The 17,495-nt window shown below is 29.8% G+C and overlaps 3 protein-coding genes across 3 annotated transcripts; 2 read left to right on the plus strand and 1 right to left on the minus strand.

Annotated features, from left to right (window-relative positions):
• Positions 1-163: 163 nt before the first annotated feature.
• On the plus strand, positions 164-2,289 carry EAF01_008020 (uncharacterized protein; the record flags this gene model as incomplete). Its single annotated transcript, XM_038916276.1, has 4 exons — positions 164-1,092; positions 1,167-1,291; positions 1,428-1,478; positions 1,988-2,289. 4 exons carry the CDS (start codon positions 164-166, stop codon positions 2,287-2,289), a joined length of 1,407 nt encoding a protein of 468 aa, XP_038768747.1.
• A 1,313-nt stretch (positions 2,290-3,602) lies between these two features.
• On the minus strand, positions 3,603-4,520 carry EAF01_008021 (uncharacterized protein; the record flags this gene model as incomplete). The annotated part of the gene is made up of 3 exons (XM_038916277.1): positions 3,603-3,767; positions 3,834-4,411; positions 4,469-4,520. 2 exons carry the CDS (start codon positions 4,518-4,520, stop codon positions 3,858-3,860), a joined length of 606 nt encoding a protein of 201 aa, XP_038768748.1. The 3' UTR covers positions 3,603-3,767; positions 3,834-3,857.
• Positions 4,521-10,928: 6,408 nt separating this feature from the next.
• EAF01_008022 (uncharacterized protein) lies at positions 10,929-12,528 on the plus strand (the record flags this gene model as incomplete). The annotated part of the gene is made up of 2 exons (XM_038916278.1): positions 10,929-12,016; positions 12,069-12,528. 2 exons carry the CDS (start codon positions 10,929-10,931, stop codon positions 12,526-12,528), a joined length of 1,548 nt encoding a protein of 515 aa, XP_038768749.1.
• Between the last annotated feature and the right edge of the window lie 4,967 nt (positions 12,529-17,495).

Genomic DNA, 17,495 nt, shown 5'->3' on the forward strand with positions numbered 1-17,495 from the left:
TTGTTCATTTTCAGAACCATGTATACTTTATTTCATCTATCCATCTCATTCTCCAACTATATTCTTCCAATCCATCCCCCTAATTCAAAATATCATCATCACCACCATCCCCACCATCCCTACAAATCATACATATCCCCTCATCCCCAGCCCCCAAACCAACATGCGCTCCCTCTTTTCCCGCTCCCCCGATCTCGAAGGCGGCCAAAATCACAACGTCTACAAAAAAGGGTTCACAGGCGACCATCGCGGTCGCTCCCATATCCCACCCACCCCCTCTCCCCTCTTCTCTCCCCACTCCATACGTTCTCCGTTCAGTGTTCCGTCTGCAGCTTACAGACACGATACGATTTTTCGACCGCCGCCCAGTCCGAGTCCCAAGAGTGGTACGTTTAGTGAGAGATCGGGGAGTGCTCCTGTAAATCATGCTGCGAATGTGGGGAGTAGACTGGGGGAAAAAACACATCTGGATTTGGATCAGGAACAACTTTCTCGTCTTTACGAGTATTTGTGTGGGTTTTCGGTGAGAGGAATGGGAACTGAAACTGGGATTCCTCAGGCGCAGAGAGGAAGAAGAGGATTCAGCATGAGCGATCCAAATGATCGCGATCGTCCTCTTCATACTGCTCCTACTTCCATACCCATACCCATACCTACATCTACACCTCCACCTCCACCTCCTCTTACTCCCACACCCATCCCTCTTTCTCCACACTCCCGACTCAAAAAAAACTTCAAGCACAAGGTTGCCGAACAGCACTTTCGACGGAATAAAGATGGAAATGCGGGGGGTAGTCATGAACATGAACATGAATACGATGTGTTACTTGGGGATGAAGATGAAGAGAAGAATGTGGAGAAGGAGATGCAGTATCAAACGCGGATTTTTAGGGAGGCGGTGAGGGAAGCGTTGAGTGGAGAGGGGAAAAAACAAAGAAGAGGTGCAAGTGAGGGGGTAAGAGAAGGTGGGTTTTCGGGACCGGTAGAGAAGGGGAGAGAGAGGGGAAGGGAAAGGATAGAAGAAAGCCTGCCCAGGGATTTGGGAGAGTTTTTGGAGAAATATGATCCTAGGCCAGAGGATCTGCCAGATGTGTGAGTTTGGTTCCTGATTTTTGGGGGGGGGGGAGAGGGGAGGAGAGAAGGAGATACTGACGAAGAGAGAATAGATATCCAATGGGAGAACATAGAGCAATGCTCCGCACAATGTATTTGGAGGATATTTTGCACGCGACGGCGAAATTGCATATGCATAATTGGATTTTGCTGAGTCGGAATGAGATGTATGATGATTGTAGGTGGGGTTTGTGTTTGTGTTATTTTACTGGGAGTCTTTTTCCGTTGATTCTTTTTTGAGATGCAAGGTTTAGAGGTTTGAATTTGGAGTTAGATGTTTGAAGTCTGAATCATCAGCTAACGAAATCTCAAAGTGCGTATCCCCGCCCGCTGGGACCAAATCCAAGAAGATCTCGAAAAATACAGTATGTCTCTCTCACTCTCCCATTCCCATCCCATCTGCCGTCTCATCCCACCCGCTAACCCCCCTTCCCTCCCCACCACAGCCCGCTCCATCCGCAACTACACCTACTGGCTCAGTTCTCCCATTCCCCTCCTCGACCTTCCTAAATCATCTCTCCCCCCGCGTTTCCATCTCTACGGCAAACAACTCGCGATTCTCGAATGTGCGCGCGCGTGGAATCATCCGCGCGAGGAGGGGTTGGTACATGAGTTGGAGAGGAAATTGGTGGCATATCATACGGATTGGAGTGTGGGGAATGGGGTTTGGGGGGAGCTGAGGAGGGGGGAGAGGAGGGGGAGGGGGAAGGGGAGAGGAAGGGGGATGGAGGGAGTGGGGAGATTTGTGGGGGGGATTGTGGGGGGGATTGTGGGTGAGTTTTTTTGTTTTGTTTTGGTGTTGTTATATGTATACTGGAATTCACTATGTATCCAAAATCAAAATCATGACTAACTAACTAACCACTCTCCCTAGGTGGAAGCAGCATCCTCACCCCCATCAGCATTCTCCTTCTCTGGCCGGGAGGCATATCCAAAACAGGCGGTGTAGGAATTATCGGTGTCAGCGTGGCGATTATGGGAATAATACTCGTATGGATTGTTAATGGAGAGGGAGAGAAAAAGAATGGATGGGAGGGAATTAAGGGGGAGAGGGATAGAGATGGAGATGGAGAAAGGGGAGTTTTGGGAAGAGAATGGGGAATGAAAGATGTAATGCTAGTTTTGGGAGCGTATGCGGGGGTTTTGGGGGTCTTTTTGGGGGTCGCGATTGTTTAGCTGGGGGGAGGGGGAGAGGAGGGAAGTTAATAGATGGGTTTTCTGGTGATGGTGAAGTTTTCTTATGTAATTTTTTGTGTGTGTTGTGCTGTGTGTTATGTGATGTACTGCTTTTGTCTGCTGCGCTGTGTGTTGTGTTGTGCATTGTCCACAATATCCAGACGTGACTAAATGAATCATGAAATTTGAATCATGAATCGTAATATGTTTCATTAATTAGATACATCTAATTGATGAAGTGATATTTTACAACTTCGGAGTAGTATCACAATATACGTGTACATGTCTAAATAGATTTGTACCATTCGCCAGTCCGCTGAGTGGATAAGGAGTAATAGAGTGCATGGTAGGTATATCTGGCTGAGTATATGTATGCACACATATAAGTAAATAAGTGAACTATTAATGATAGTGTTCATTGTCAAGTCCAATGATATTTTATTATGAGTGAATGAATGAGATGAGATCTCAGGGTTAGATAAGTATGTGTTATAAGCATGAAGAATATGGATATAGTTGAAAGGATATCTATTTATCTACGAAGCGAGGGTGAAGTAGGATGATATAGGGAGAGGGAGAGAAGGGTTTATGGGATTAGAGAATCATGAGGTATATAGGAGAGATTAGGATATTAGGAAACAATGTTAGGAAGCAAAATGTTAGATGTGAGATGGGGTTATAGATAAGTATCTAGGAAAGGATTTTGATATGTGTTTAGAGATGAGAAGATGTGAGTGGCTTACGACTGTATTGATGGATAGATGGATGTATGTTTCTATTATTATTCATGATTTGAATATCTGTGAGAGGAAGAATTACTAGACTTATTGTCTAGAGAAGAGATAGTTCATGGTTAAAGACACTTCGACGCTTTGATTCTTGAGTAGAAGTAGATGGGAAACCATAACGTTGTGCTTCGGTAAAAAAGCTCTAGAGCTATGAATCTTGGAGGAAAAGTAGGGAGGTTATTGCGAAATTGCGAAAAGTGTATAAGTAAGCGACGACGAAGGTTGGTGGTGTATATGGTCTCAGTATTAGTAAGTCACAAATAAATCAAATACAGAATCACATGAACCATAGACATTATATGAGAAGGTAGTATGACAAGTATATATTTTTTGAATCAACTTATGAAGATACATATATAGATATCAGAATTGTTTGCTGATATTACTGTTGAAGTACTCGAGTATACAAGTCAGATCTGATTAAACTCTAGATAAAGAGAGCAAAAACAAAAACATTTCCAAAATGTTTCCAAAACATTCCAATCGTTAAGCTAGTCGAATACTTAAATAGAATAGAGATCGACGAATGGTACATCTAAAACAAGGTACTTAAAAATGAGATCATCGTGATGTTGAATCACGGATTAACAAAATAGATATATCCCAAAAACAGTCCCTGACTAAAAGGTCAAAATAATTTCAAACAATTCAGAGGTGAAGATGCTTAGTGCTCTAAGCTAATATATATATCTAAAGCGGATTAGTACTGACTAGACCCTACAAATACACGATCGCAAATTAGCGATGGTAACTTACTGTATAGACGAGAACAATCAATTGTTAATTAGCTGCATATGGAGGAGGAGGAATTTCAATAGAGGCTACAGAAGGAGCATTCGATCGTCTAGTTTGTTGACGTTGACGTTGCGAGTCAACAGCTTGTCGATATAAGCTTTGAAGGGAGAGGCGTAGATGGTGTATGCGCTGAGGATTTATCGCGACATTTTGACCACGAGCTATCTCAGCTTGAAGTTGACCGTACAATTTTTGGCCTTCCAAGATTTTAGATCGTATCTCAGCAGGAGCGGCACGAATAATATAATTCTGAATCAGATTGTTACGGATTCCGGTGTACAGTTGTTGTCGAACCGTGGTTTGTTGCTCATTGAGAAATTTGACATGTTCAACGAAACGAGCATGTCTTTTCAGAACATCTCTCATTTTTGTTCCGGCAGGTAATGGTTTGTTCATCACATTGTTATGATAGTTCTTCAATTTGAACTCGTCGAGGTCAAGCAGATTAAGCTGGAGATGAAGGCGTCGAGGTGAGGACGATGGTGTTTTCTTAATACGATTGATTAAATCTTGTCGGTATGCTGTAACTGTAAGAGCAGCTGAAATTAATGTTAGTAAAATGACGATATAACTCGAGAAGACAATATGGTCATTACCTTGAGTTGTATTTGTTTGTAGAGAGGAAGACAATGTATTAGGAGTTGACATATTGTTCGTATGAATGAGTAGTAAGTTATAATTTTTATTACAGAAAAATACATCTTTTATATATATATAACTTATATTATTTAAAGATTGAATGTAATGAATAAATAAGAAATGAAAAAGAATTAAAAAAAAGAGAGGAAAAGATAAGAGTATTTATACTCGATAGTACTTTTATAAGCGAGTTCTATTGTGTGATAATTATTATAATTTCATAAGATCATTTATAGAAAAAGTTAAAAAGTTATAATGAAAAAGAGTCTTAAAGTATAAGTTTCTATTATAAATTTTAACTGATTTATTTATAACATCTTAAAAAGGAAATTTAATACTTTTAAGCAATTTCATATTATAAACTATAATGATTTGGAAGAAAAATTCGAATGATTTTAAATAATTTTATATTATAAATTTTCAAGCTTTATTCATTCTAGTATTCAAAACAAAATCTCTAATATGTTTAAGCAAATTCGTATTATGAATTTTATATAATTTATTATTTAATAAATAAATATTAGATTCCTCTATTAGAAATTATAACAAAATTAGTAGAGAAAATATTCAGAAAAACTTTATTAAGTTTGTTTTCTGTAAATTAGTCTTATAAATATTAATTCATTTATTTAGAATAGTTTTAAGCAAATTTATATTATACATAGTATTAACTTCCTTATAATTTAATAATTAAAATTAGATTTTAATACTTTTAAGAAAATTATAAAAATATAAAAATAGATTTCTTATTTCAATGTTTAATTAGTTTATAAGTATTCTTTAAAATGATACTTTTAATAGATTTAATATTATATATAATTATTAAAATAGAAAAAGATGATTGTTACTAGTATACTACTTAGTATTATATATATTATTTCCAACAATAATATTATTATATGAGGAAACATGAAAAAGATCAAGAAGAGTTTTTTTAAAATAACTCTCTAATTTATATCGTATTTAAATTAGGGAATTACTTTATATTCTTTTTTATAGTTATTAAGTTAATATTTATTTAAGTTGAGTAGTTATTATTATTAATATAGAAGAGAAAATATATTATATCTATTTAAAATATTCAAAATGATTAACATTATTGTTATATAGAGTAACTATATTAAATAAATTAGTAAAAAGAATTCCTTAAAGATTTTTATAATGATTCAGACTTTTTAATATTTAGTAATTTTATAAGGGGATTTTATATATAAAGAAAAAGGTTTTTGAATATAAGAAAATGAAAAAGATTTTTTTTTTTAAAAAGATTTATTTATTTTGAGAAATATCTTTAATAAACTCATTAATATATAAAAATAAAACTTTTTTATAATACTTATAATTATTTTATATAGGAAAACAATATTCTTAATATCTTAATATAATAAAATTTATAAGGGTAATTCTAAAGTATTATAGAAATTATAATATATTAATATTAATTACATTCTCTTATAATATATAATACATTATTAATCATTTAAAAAGAAAATAATGATCTTTAATAATATAAAGTATATATTATATTAAAAATCAATATTACAATTCATTCTATACTTATTATATAATTTGTTTTAGATTATTAATACATTAAATATAAATTAAAATTGACTATATAATTACTAACCTTTCTTAATATGAAACTTTAAAACCCTTTTATTAAAAGAATAGTACTAACAAAACAAAATAAAAATAAAAATAATAAATTTCGAATAAAACTCAATTTAACTAAAGTATTAAAGGAAAAAGATTAGAAATAGAATATGTTATAATATAAAATTGAAATTAGAATCGTTAATATTATAAATGAAATTCGGAAAATTTAAAGATTAATAATTTAAATTTAAAAGAAATTCTATAGTAAAATAGTGATATACTAATTATAAGATTTAATATACTGAAATTTAAAAAAAAAAGATGATAAAGATAAATATAAGAAGTAGAAAATCATAGGGATTATAATGAGGTAAATGAAAAGATTAAAAGGTTTTATAATATAATGAGATTCTATAATAATAGATTTAAATAGGCTTTGAGAGGGGATAGGGTTTTTATTATTTTTCTTTATTTTATATAATTAAAAATATATAAGTGTATTGTATAATTAGTATAGCTTAGCTATAGATAGACTAAATCAATTAAGAATTTATTACTACTATTATTATATTCAAATGAAGAAAAATAATTTAATAAAAAGGTAATAAAATTATTAAAACTATATACTAGCTATGAGGGAAAAAGAACTTTCAAATTATAGATTTATAGAATTTCCTTTTTCTTAGTAATAATTAATACTATATAATTTTAAAATCCTATAAATTCGTAGACTTTAAATTCTTTTTTCCTAACGACTAGTACTAATATAAATTCTCAAATAAATTCTCAAATAAATTCTCATATAAATTCTCATATAAATTCTCATATAAATTCTGATTCTAATTCTTTTTAAAATATAATATATTATATATAATATACATATGAGCCAGTCCTTAAGTTTCTGTTTCTCGCTACGCTCGAGTTCAAAATCATATATAGATATATGAATATATAAATATATTCTTATGATTCTTATTATTCTTATTCTCCTATCGAGACGTGGATTCGAGATCTACTCCCTGACAGGGTTTATATAGTAGATTAACTGTTCTAGACCTAATCTAGAATACTCACGCTTTTATATGACGTAGTAGTAAAATTAATCACACCTGACATCTCCTCTCTCTATTTAGTTTTCTTTTCTTTTTATGAGATTTAATAGTTTAATAGTATGTAGACTATATTATTATATGAGTTACTTCAAAAATATAAGAGTTTAAGTTATTACTCATCGTATACTAAGCGATTTCGTAATAAAATCCCTATAAAAAAGCTGTTTTCCTATATAAACTATAATATTGAATAACTTTTTAATAAATGAAAAATAATTATCGAAATCTTGAGTTATAGTGTTTAATTAATATTCAAATTAAAAAATAATTAGAATATTTTTTATTGTTTTTATAATTCAAAAAGAAAGTTTTAAACTTGAATTTTTTTAGAATTATTAACTTATAATGTTTTCCTTATACAAAATAAGCGATTTTTCGAGATTTTTCTATTATTCTCTTTTGAAATATAGAAATTCTATGAAAAAAGAATAGTAAAAAATAATCAGCAAACTTTTTAATACTATTCAATTGACTTTTCATAAAATATTAATATTTTATTTAATTTCGATTATATTTAAAGGGAATAAAACAGGGGTTCAAAAGTTGAAAATATAATTATCTTTAGTATAAAATCGCTTAGTATGCGGTGAGTAATAACTTAAACTCTTATTAATATTAAGGTTTTCTTAATATTTATATTTTAATAAAAATAATTATTTTTAAAAGAAAAAAATTATGAAAAAACTACAATAAAAATAAAATATTATAATATTTGGGGTTTTTTTTTTAAATTCATTTCGATTCGAAATTATTATATTTTATGTTACAAAACTCTTTTTTTTAATAACTTTAATAATAATCAAATTTTTGAAAAAAGAATTAGATTTTTGAAATAATTGAAAAATTAGATCTTATATAAAAAGGTTTTAGAAAATTCTATTAGCTAATGAAGAAAGTATATAATTATATATAAATAAGTTTTATATAAAAAATAAAGTAGTCTATATAATGATATGATTTACATACTAATGAACTACTATTACAGGAGCTGCCTCTAGGGTCACGTGGAAGTATCTAGAGATCTCTCGAGATGGTTTAAACTAAACTTCAAGTAGGAATTTAATAAGGTTGTAATTAGTTGTAATTCTTATAACTATAATAATAAAACTAATAATTGTTCTTAAGTATAAAGCTCTGTATTATAATAAAACCTATTCTTTTTATATAAACCTTTTTGTTTTACAGAACTTATGATTTTGTTCTACTTAGATCCCTTAAATCCTAGGCTCCAAAGGCTCCAACGTCCTATCACACAACACTTATCACGTGATCCAATGTTACCCGTCGTAACAACTACATTAGTAGAATAGTAGAATAATATAATAGTTTTTCTTTTATATTCTTTTTTATACTCTTTTTAAAGTCTTTTTATATATTCTTCTTTATATTGTTTTTTATATAGCTTTCTATCAATACAATTTTATATATAGATTCTAATTCAGATTCTAATATTAAAAAACATTCAAGATTAATATACCTCAGGTTATAGTATTCTTACTTTTACATCGTAAATATATCTTTAAATACTTTTTAATTAATACTTTTAATTCAATTAATTAATTTCATTATTATTATAAAACCTACTCTAAAGGTACCTATACTATTGAGAAGTTTTCAATTGCTTCTATCTAATTATGAATTTTTCGATTATTTATTTTATTTATTCATTTAAAATTATATATTAAATTAAAGTAATATAATAGATTTTATAGACTTTTATAAGCTTTTCCCTCTTCTATCTCGATCGAAATAATCCTACTCTAGCGTTAATATATATATTATTACAACGGATTATTAACAGGCTGTAGAATCACCAATGTATAGGCTATAATGGTACTATAAGCCTCGGTGATTCAGCTGTAGTATATCAAAGGATGCTAAGCATTATCAGGAGAGCCTTAGGTATGTATATAGTATTAGTCATAGGATACCTTAGAAATATAGGATATAGTTCTTAGAACAATAGGTTCTAGAAAAGACAGAATATAATAAACAAGAAGGCTTTATTAGAATTAGTAATGTTCTAGGGGATTAGCCCTAGGATAAAAGAATAAGCTAGGATATTAAGAGTCATGGGATTAGTGTTCTGTGATGGATAGCTCAGGAATGATAGCGCTCCAGGAGTGCTCAGCTGTTTCAGCTGTTCAAGAAGGACGAAAATTTATATAAGGGAATGGGTTTCATTATAATGTAGAGCTTCATACTCAAGAACAATCATTAGTTTTATTATTATAATTACAAGAATTACAATCAGTTACAACCTTATTGAATTCCTATTTGAAGTTTAATTTAAATTACTTTAAGAGAATTCTAAATATTTTCATATAACCCTAAAGGTAGTTCCTGTAATACTTTAAGTATTTTTTCTACTTTAAGTACTGATTCAATAATTTATCATTAAAATATGGTAATCAGAAATATCCTTATAGGATAGTCTATATTGATAATGGATATTAATGATGTTGAGATAGCTGATACTCCATAGAAAATTATTATCAATGAAACTCTTAAGATCGTCTTACCAAATAAGTATCAAGGTAATTGATAGGAATTCAATACTTTCCTTTTGTAATTAGAAATCTACTTTCAATTCAATAAGGATAAGTTTATAACTATAGAATTCAAGAGTGTATAGATTGTATCCTATCTTAAAAGAGAAATAAGTAAATAAATTCAATTATATTTACAAGATTATTTCGAGTATAATGAACAGGATTGTATATAACCCACTTAAACAATCTTCAATAGTTTTAAAGAATTTAAAATAGAAATTTGTAGAATCTTTAGGAACTTTAATAAACTAGAAATAATAGAAGATAAGATTTTCAACCTTAAGCAGACAAAATCAGTATTAAAGTATACTACAAAATTTCAAAGATATATAAGAACAATCAAATAGAATGAAATTGTTATTATAAGTTACTATTATAAAGGATTCAAATCAAAAATCAGATTGAAATTAGAAAGATTTGTTGAGAGTGTAGACTTGAACGATCTAATTCAGGACTTTATTGAATTAAATGATTGTTTTTATTGGTATTGATAAGGTCAGAAATTATACAAACCCTAGGGAAATCAAAAGCAAGAGTGTTATTACAAGAATAAGAGTAGATTACATTACAATCCATAAAGATATGAAGATTCTATAGAACTTAATGCTATATATTACAAAGGAGGGAATAATAATTCAAAAAGAAACGAAGATGAGAGAATAACTTATATTTTGAATATAGAAAAGTAGAATATTAGGTAGCAGAATATTGAAGCAAGAAAACAAAGAGTAAGAAGAGTAATTTTAAGAATAAGTTTGATAAGGATCAATTTAATACCATCTTCACATCATAATTGTATATTGTTAGTATAACAGAGCTAACCATGCTACCACTAGCTTACAAAGAAGAGCTCGAAGAAGAAGAAGAGATCGAATACCTCTTATGGGAAAACAGAAACCTATAGTTAGAAGAATCATGGTCTATTCGGGAAATTGACTAATGGAACCATTGTATCTGGAAATTCGGAGATATAGATGAAGAAACTATAAACAAGAACCTTAATGTAATAAGTCAACTACCCCACTTTCCGACCACCCCCTCTTTTCGACCACCTCAAAAACCACACCGCTTTGAGTAATTATAAAATTTATACTTTGAATAACTCAACAATGCTTTAATCAATTGATTTGAAATTTTGATATTATTATAATTGTGATATGAAGAATAGATATACCGAAGAAGATATCGCAGAGGCTCTTAGAGCGATTACAAATGGAGCAAGCATACGAAGAGCTAGCTTGGATTATGGTGTTCCACGTACCACACTTCACGATCGAATATATGGTGGAGTTTCGCATCAAAAAGGCGCCCAAATACTTCAAAAGTTATCTCCAATTCAGGAGAATCGACTAGCAGAATGGATATTAGTACAGGAAGCTCTTGGTACTAGCCCTACACATCGTCAAATCAGAGAGATGGCAGAGCACCTCCTTATTGTACGAGGGGAGGATCCCTCACTTGGAAAGAAATGGATACATAGCTTTTTTCGAAGGCATCCTAATATTGGAACTAAGAAGCAACATCAAATCGATTCTGCACGAGTTTCAGGTGCTACATCTGATATTATTAAGAAGTGGTTCCGGAACCTCGCAATCCCTGAAATCAAGGCTATTAAGCCGGCCAACAGATGGAATATGGATGAAGCAGGTATAATGGAGGGTCAGGGTCTTAATGGACTAGTAGTAGGAAGCACTGATCGAAGATTTATTCAAAAAAAGCAACCTGGATCTCGAATTTGGACCTCTTTTATAGAATGCATTTCAGCCAATGGAAAAAGCATTACTCCCCTTGTAATATATAAGGGAAAATCAGTTCAACAACAATGGTTTCCAACAGATTTGACTCTATTCAAGGGTTGGAACTTTACCGCTACAGAAAATGGATGGACTACAGATGCTACAGCTTTAGAATGGCTGAAAAAGATCTATATCCCTCAAACTACCCCTATTCAGCCGGAAAATTCAAGACTCCTCATTTTGGACGGACACGGAAGCCATGAAACTACAGCATTTATGTTAGAATGCTTTAATAACAACGTATATCTCTTACTTCTCCCACCACATACGTCACACGTACTACAACCACTCGATTTATCTGTGTTCTCACCCCTAAAAAGTGCATATCGAATCGAACTTAATAAATTAAGTCTATTATCCGATTCCTCACCAATTGGAAAGCGCAATTTCCTTTCTTGCTATCAGAAGGCTAGAATAGAAGGTTTAACTATTCAAAATATCAAGTCTGGGTGGCAAGCTAGTGGTCTTTGGCCCAAAAAATATGGCTAAACCTCTTATGAGTCGACTTTTGCTTGAAAATAGCAATAGAGAGGTTTTATCACTTAATCCTGAATCTGATGATGATCCTATTCTTCAATGGAATATATATTCATCGTTTATTCAATGGAAAACCCCTCAAAAAGGAGCCGATATCAGAAAATATAGAGATATAATGATTCAAGAGAAGGAGATCGATTTGCCAACACGAAGATTACTATTTCGCAAGATTATAAAAGGATTCGATGCTAAGGATTATGAACTCTTAGAGGCAGAGAATAAGATTAGAAAGCTAGAATATCAATTAGATGAAGCATTACCTAGAAAAAGGCGAAAGGTTGTGGTATCTCCAAATTCGAAGTTCGCAGGGATTAGAGCTATAAGGCGTACACAAATTGAAGCTGGAGATCGTGAAGATGAGGTAGATGATAGCTCTAGTGCTATAGAAAGTGATTCTACAGGCGATTTCATTGAAGTTCAATAGTTATTGAGTTATTAAAGTTTTAAGTGTAGATAATATGAATTTTTTAGGTGGTCGGAAACAGGGGGTGGTCGGAAAGTGGGGTAGTTGACTTAGATATTGAGGAAGGCAAATCGTATAAGGTTTGGTATGTCGATTAGTATCGAATCCTATGGTTTGGAATCACTACAAATATATTATTCGTAGAAAGGATTAGTATTGATCACCTCTAATGACCAAACAAAGAAGAGCTATAGGAAGTGTTTTATCATTATACATCTGAAAGGAATGAGAATCAGGTTTTATTTTTATATAGAAAAGTAGGAAAAGAACATTGGGTTCAAGCTCAAGTTATAATACTACTACCAATTGTAGATACGATAATGAAAGTTACTTAAGGAAACTATTAATACACTCTATAAAGGGACTTACTTAATAACAAAGTTAGATTAAAAGCAAGTGCTATTTATTTAGAAAAGAAAGAGCCTCAATGTATAACATTTGCTAATAAGATTATCCAGAATAACGAGGATGAGTAAATTACACTACAATTGAATGCTATAGAATAAGTAGAATAAATATATTATAGAGTTAAAATAAACGGACAAATATAATAAGTTATAATAGATTTAGAGGCTATAGGAAATTTTATTGTATTAGAAGCTGTAAAGTATTTGAGAGTTCTATTTTAGAAAAAACAAAACCCTTATTAATTATAGTTAGTTGATGGACAGCTAGTAGAATCTGATAAGAATGTTTTATAGGAGATTAACTAGTATAAATGAATATAATCCAATATTCGGAGGTTATATAGCTTAACGTTGTACTATTAGACCAATAATAGATCATTTTAGGAATGCTATAGTTAAAGGCATATAATCCCAGAATAGATTGGTTATAAGGAATAGTAATATTTAATCAGTACAAGGACAATTATGACGATATGTTTAAGGCGTTTACAAGATGTAATATATACTAAGGAGAATTGAATATGAATAATACTAACGACATAGGATATTTAGTTTAGAGTTTTTTATTAAGAATGAAGGCCAGTACATCTCCTCTATAAATGTAGAAGTCAACAATATGATAGGAAATCGCAATCAAGGTAGAAGAGTCTATAATATTAGAACAGTATAAGAAATATAAACATGTTTTCAAAAAATTAGGGATCCATAAGGTGTTACGACGGCATCCAACACACCGCGTCACATGACATAAATCGCACGTGATGGAGCGTCAAGGAGCTTCAGCGCTCCTGGAGCGCGTTGCGATCCTTAACGATCCAACATATCGGAGAGGTCCCAGGGACCAGGACAAAGCACGAAGGTCTATATAAAGAATGGGATTTCATTACAATGTAGAGCTTCGTGCTCAAGAACAATCATTAGTTTCATTACTATAGTTACGAGAATTGCAACCAGTTACCAACCTTATTGAATTCCTACTTGAAGTCTAGTCTAAACCACCTCGAGAGATCTCTAGACACTTCCACGTGACCCTAGAGGCAGCTCCCGTAACATAAGGCTTTATTAAAATATAAGTCATAGGATTATAAAATAATATTAAAGGAAAGTAAAATGCCTGTATATATCCTAATTTATTTAATATCAACCAATAAGTTAAAAATATTTAAAGAATATATTAATAACAATTTGATTAAGGGATGAATTAGAGAATTTACATTTTAAGTAACAAATTCAATTATGTGAATATTTAAGAAAAATGATATTAAAAGACTAGTTGTAGATTATAGAAAGCTCAACATGCTTATAAAGAAGAATTAATATTTTCTTTCATTAGTTATAGAATTAAGAGATTGATTAGGCAGAGCAATAATATTTACCAAAATGAACCTACAAAACGGGTACCATTTGATTAGAATAAAGGAAGGCGAGGAATGGAAAACTGCTTTTAAGATAAGATATAGGCTATACGAATATTAAATTATGTCATTTGGGCTAATTAATACACCAGCTATTTTTATAAGATTTATAAATAATATATTATTATAATACTTAAATACTTATTGTATATACTACTTAAATAATATTCTAATATATTCAAACAATAAGGTTCAATATATCAAAAATATCAATAATATTCTTGAAAGTTTAGCTAAAGTTGATTTGCTATATAAATCAAGTAAATATAAATTTCATATTATGAAAACAAAGTTCCTAGGATTTACTATATCAAGTCAAAGGTTTAAAATGAGTAAGGATAAGGTTAAGGTAATGTTTGAATAAAAGTAGTCAAATATAATTAAAGAATTATAATCCTTTTTAAGATTTGTTAATTTTTATTAAAGGTTTATTAAAGGATATTCAGGAATTATAATATCCTTAATCAATCTAATTAAGAAGGATTAAGAAAGTTTTGAATGAATCATTAAGGTATAGAAGTTATTCGATACACTTAAATAAATAATAATAAAAGAATTAATATTGTTAATATTCGATCCTGAGAAACTAATCATAATGAAAACGAATTCCTTAGATTTCGCTATAGGCACAGTTTTAAGCCAACTAGGCCAGAATAAGAAATAACAATTAATTACATTCTATTCTCGAAAATTATTATCAGCTGAATTGAATTACGAAATATATAATAAAGAATTACTAATAATAGTTGATTTATTTAGAGAATGATGAGTTTATTTAAAAAGATCAAAATATCTAGTACAAGTATACACAGATTATAAGAACTTGGTTTATTTTACTACAACAAAATAGTTAAACAAACAATAGATTAGATGATTGGAAATTATAGTCAATTACAATTTCAAGATTTCATATATTAAAGGATCAGAAAACACTAGAATCGACGCTTTTAGTTGAAAATCAGAATATTAAGAAAATAAGTCGTACAAATCATATGCAATATTCAAGAAAGAAAGCGAATCATTAGTTTACAATGCACTATAACTTGTAGCTACTTATATATTGAAAGACAATTATTTCAGAAACCAAATTCAATTATATTACAACAAGGATGCTACAATTATATGCATATGTAAGGCAATAGAACCAGAATTCACTATAGAAAACGAAATCATATATTTTCATGGGAAAGTATACATTTCGAGTTAAATAACCAAGGAATTTGTGACAGAATAATATAGGTTGTTGGCATATGAATATCAAGGAATTGTAAGAATATTTGTAAGAATCCGGGAAATTAATTATTTCTTACAAATGAGAATGATAGTTGAAAAAGTTGTTAAAAATTGTAATATTTGTATATAAACTAAGTCATTACGATATGCTCTGTATAGTTAATTTTAAATCCCAAATATACCTTCTTAATCATGAAAGTTCATTATATGAGACTTTATAGTTAAATTATTATTTTCAAAAGATTTTATTATAGAAATTAAATATAATACAATACTCAATGTAATAGATAAATTAACTAAATTTATATATATAATATTATTCAAAGAAATATGGGATATTGAATAACTAGTATATATATTTCTTAGAATTATAATAAGTATATATGAAATACTAGATAAGACAATCTCGAATCGAAACAAGCTCTTTACCTCGAAATTCTAGACTATCTTATTAGCACTTATAAGTATTAAAAGAAAGCTATCGATAGTTTTCCACCTATAGACAGATAATCAAATAAAGAGAACTAATCAGATAATAGAAGTATATCTTAAATACTATATAAATTATTAATAAAACAATTGGGTAGAACTATTATTTATAGCATAATTTGTATATAATATATTGAAAACGAAAACTACAAAGATAATATTAGTACACATTAACTTTGGGTTCAATCCTAAAGTATATCAAATATTGATACTATAAAAAGTTAATATCGAATCAGCAATAATACAAATCGAATAGTTGAAAGATTTACAAGAGCAGCTTGTTTTTAACCTAAGATTTATTTCTTTTAGAATAACAGTTTACTATAATATGAAATATAGTATAGAATCTATACTTAAAGAGGGGGATAAAGTTTATTTATTATAAAGAAATATCAAAATTAAAAGATCAAGTAATAAATTCGATTATAAAAAACTAGAACTATTTAAGATTAATAAGATAATAGAAATAGTTAATTATCAATTGAAATTATCAGATATAATAAATATTCATCTAGTATTCCATATATCCTTGCTCAAATTAGTATTATTAGAAATGCTTAATATACTATTCACAAAAATCGAATTAGTTAACCTAAAAGCTATATACAATATTGAAACAATATTAAATTGTAAATATGTTAGAGGTAAGGTTAAATATTTAATTAAATGATTGGACTATTTATACTTGAAAAATATATAAGAATTCAAGAAGGATCTCAATTGTTCTGAAAAATTACAAGCATTCTATCTAAAATACTCATATCTATCAATAAAACCTCGAGCTTAATATCAAACAATAGAAACAACAAAGAATCGAAAAAGTTAAAGGAAAGGAAATTATTAGAAATAAGTACAACAACATCGATAATTTCCTTTTCCATATACTCCTTTTTCAATTTTTCCTTCTCTTCTTTCTCCATTAACTTATTGAAAGTCTGTAAATTATAATAAAACATTTCAAATTTATATTTTAATAGGAAACACTTCTATTTCCACAATCATAAAATTTTAGTTATAATCTCTTCCTCCTCTTAATTCAATCTCTCCTTCTATCAGAATAAACTTTTCTAATTACTCTCAAACGAACCTTAAACATTGTATTTCTTACTACTACAAATACATTTACTACACCACAATAAATTAAAGAACAAAACAATACATTTACAATCAATATATTCACATAACAAATATAAGAACATTTCGAAATCTTTTTATTTAATAAGATAAGTAAAACGGATTTGTTCTTTTCTTTTATTAATATTTAAAGGAAATATAATGAAGAAGAAAAGAAGCATTATAATTATTAAATAGACGAAAGGAAAGATGTACTAATATAAACGCTTGGGATAAGCACTAGGCTAAAAAGGGAATAGTGTTACAACGG

The sequence above is a fragment of the Botrytis porri genome (assembly GCF_014898465.1).
Source record: "Botrytis porri strain MUCL 3234 chromosome Unknown BPOR_010, whole genome shotgun sequence".
Classification (NCBI taxonomy): domain Eukaryota; kingdom Fungi; phylum Ascomycota; class Leotiomycetes; order Helotiales; family Sclerotiniaceae; genus Botrytis; species Botrytis porri.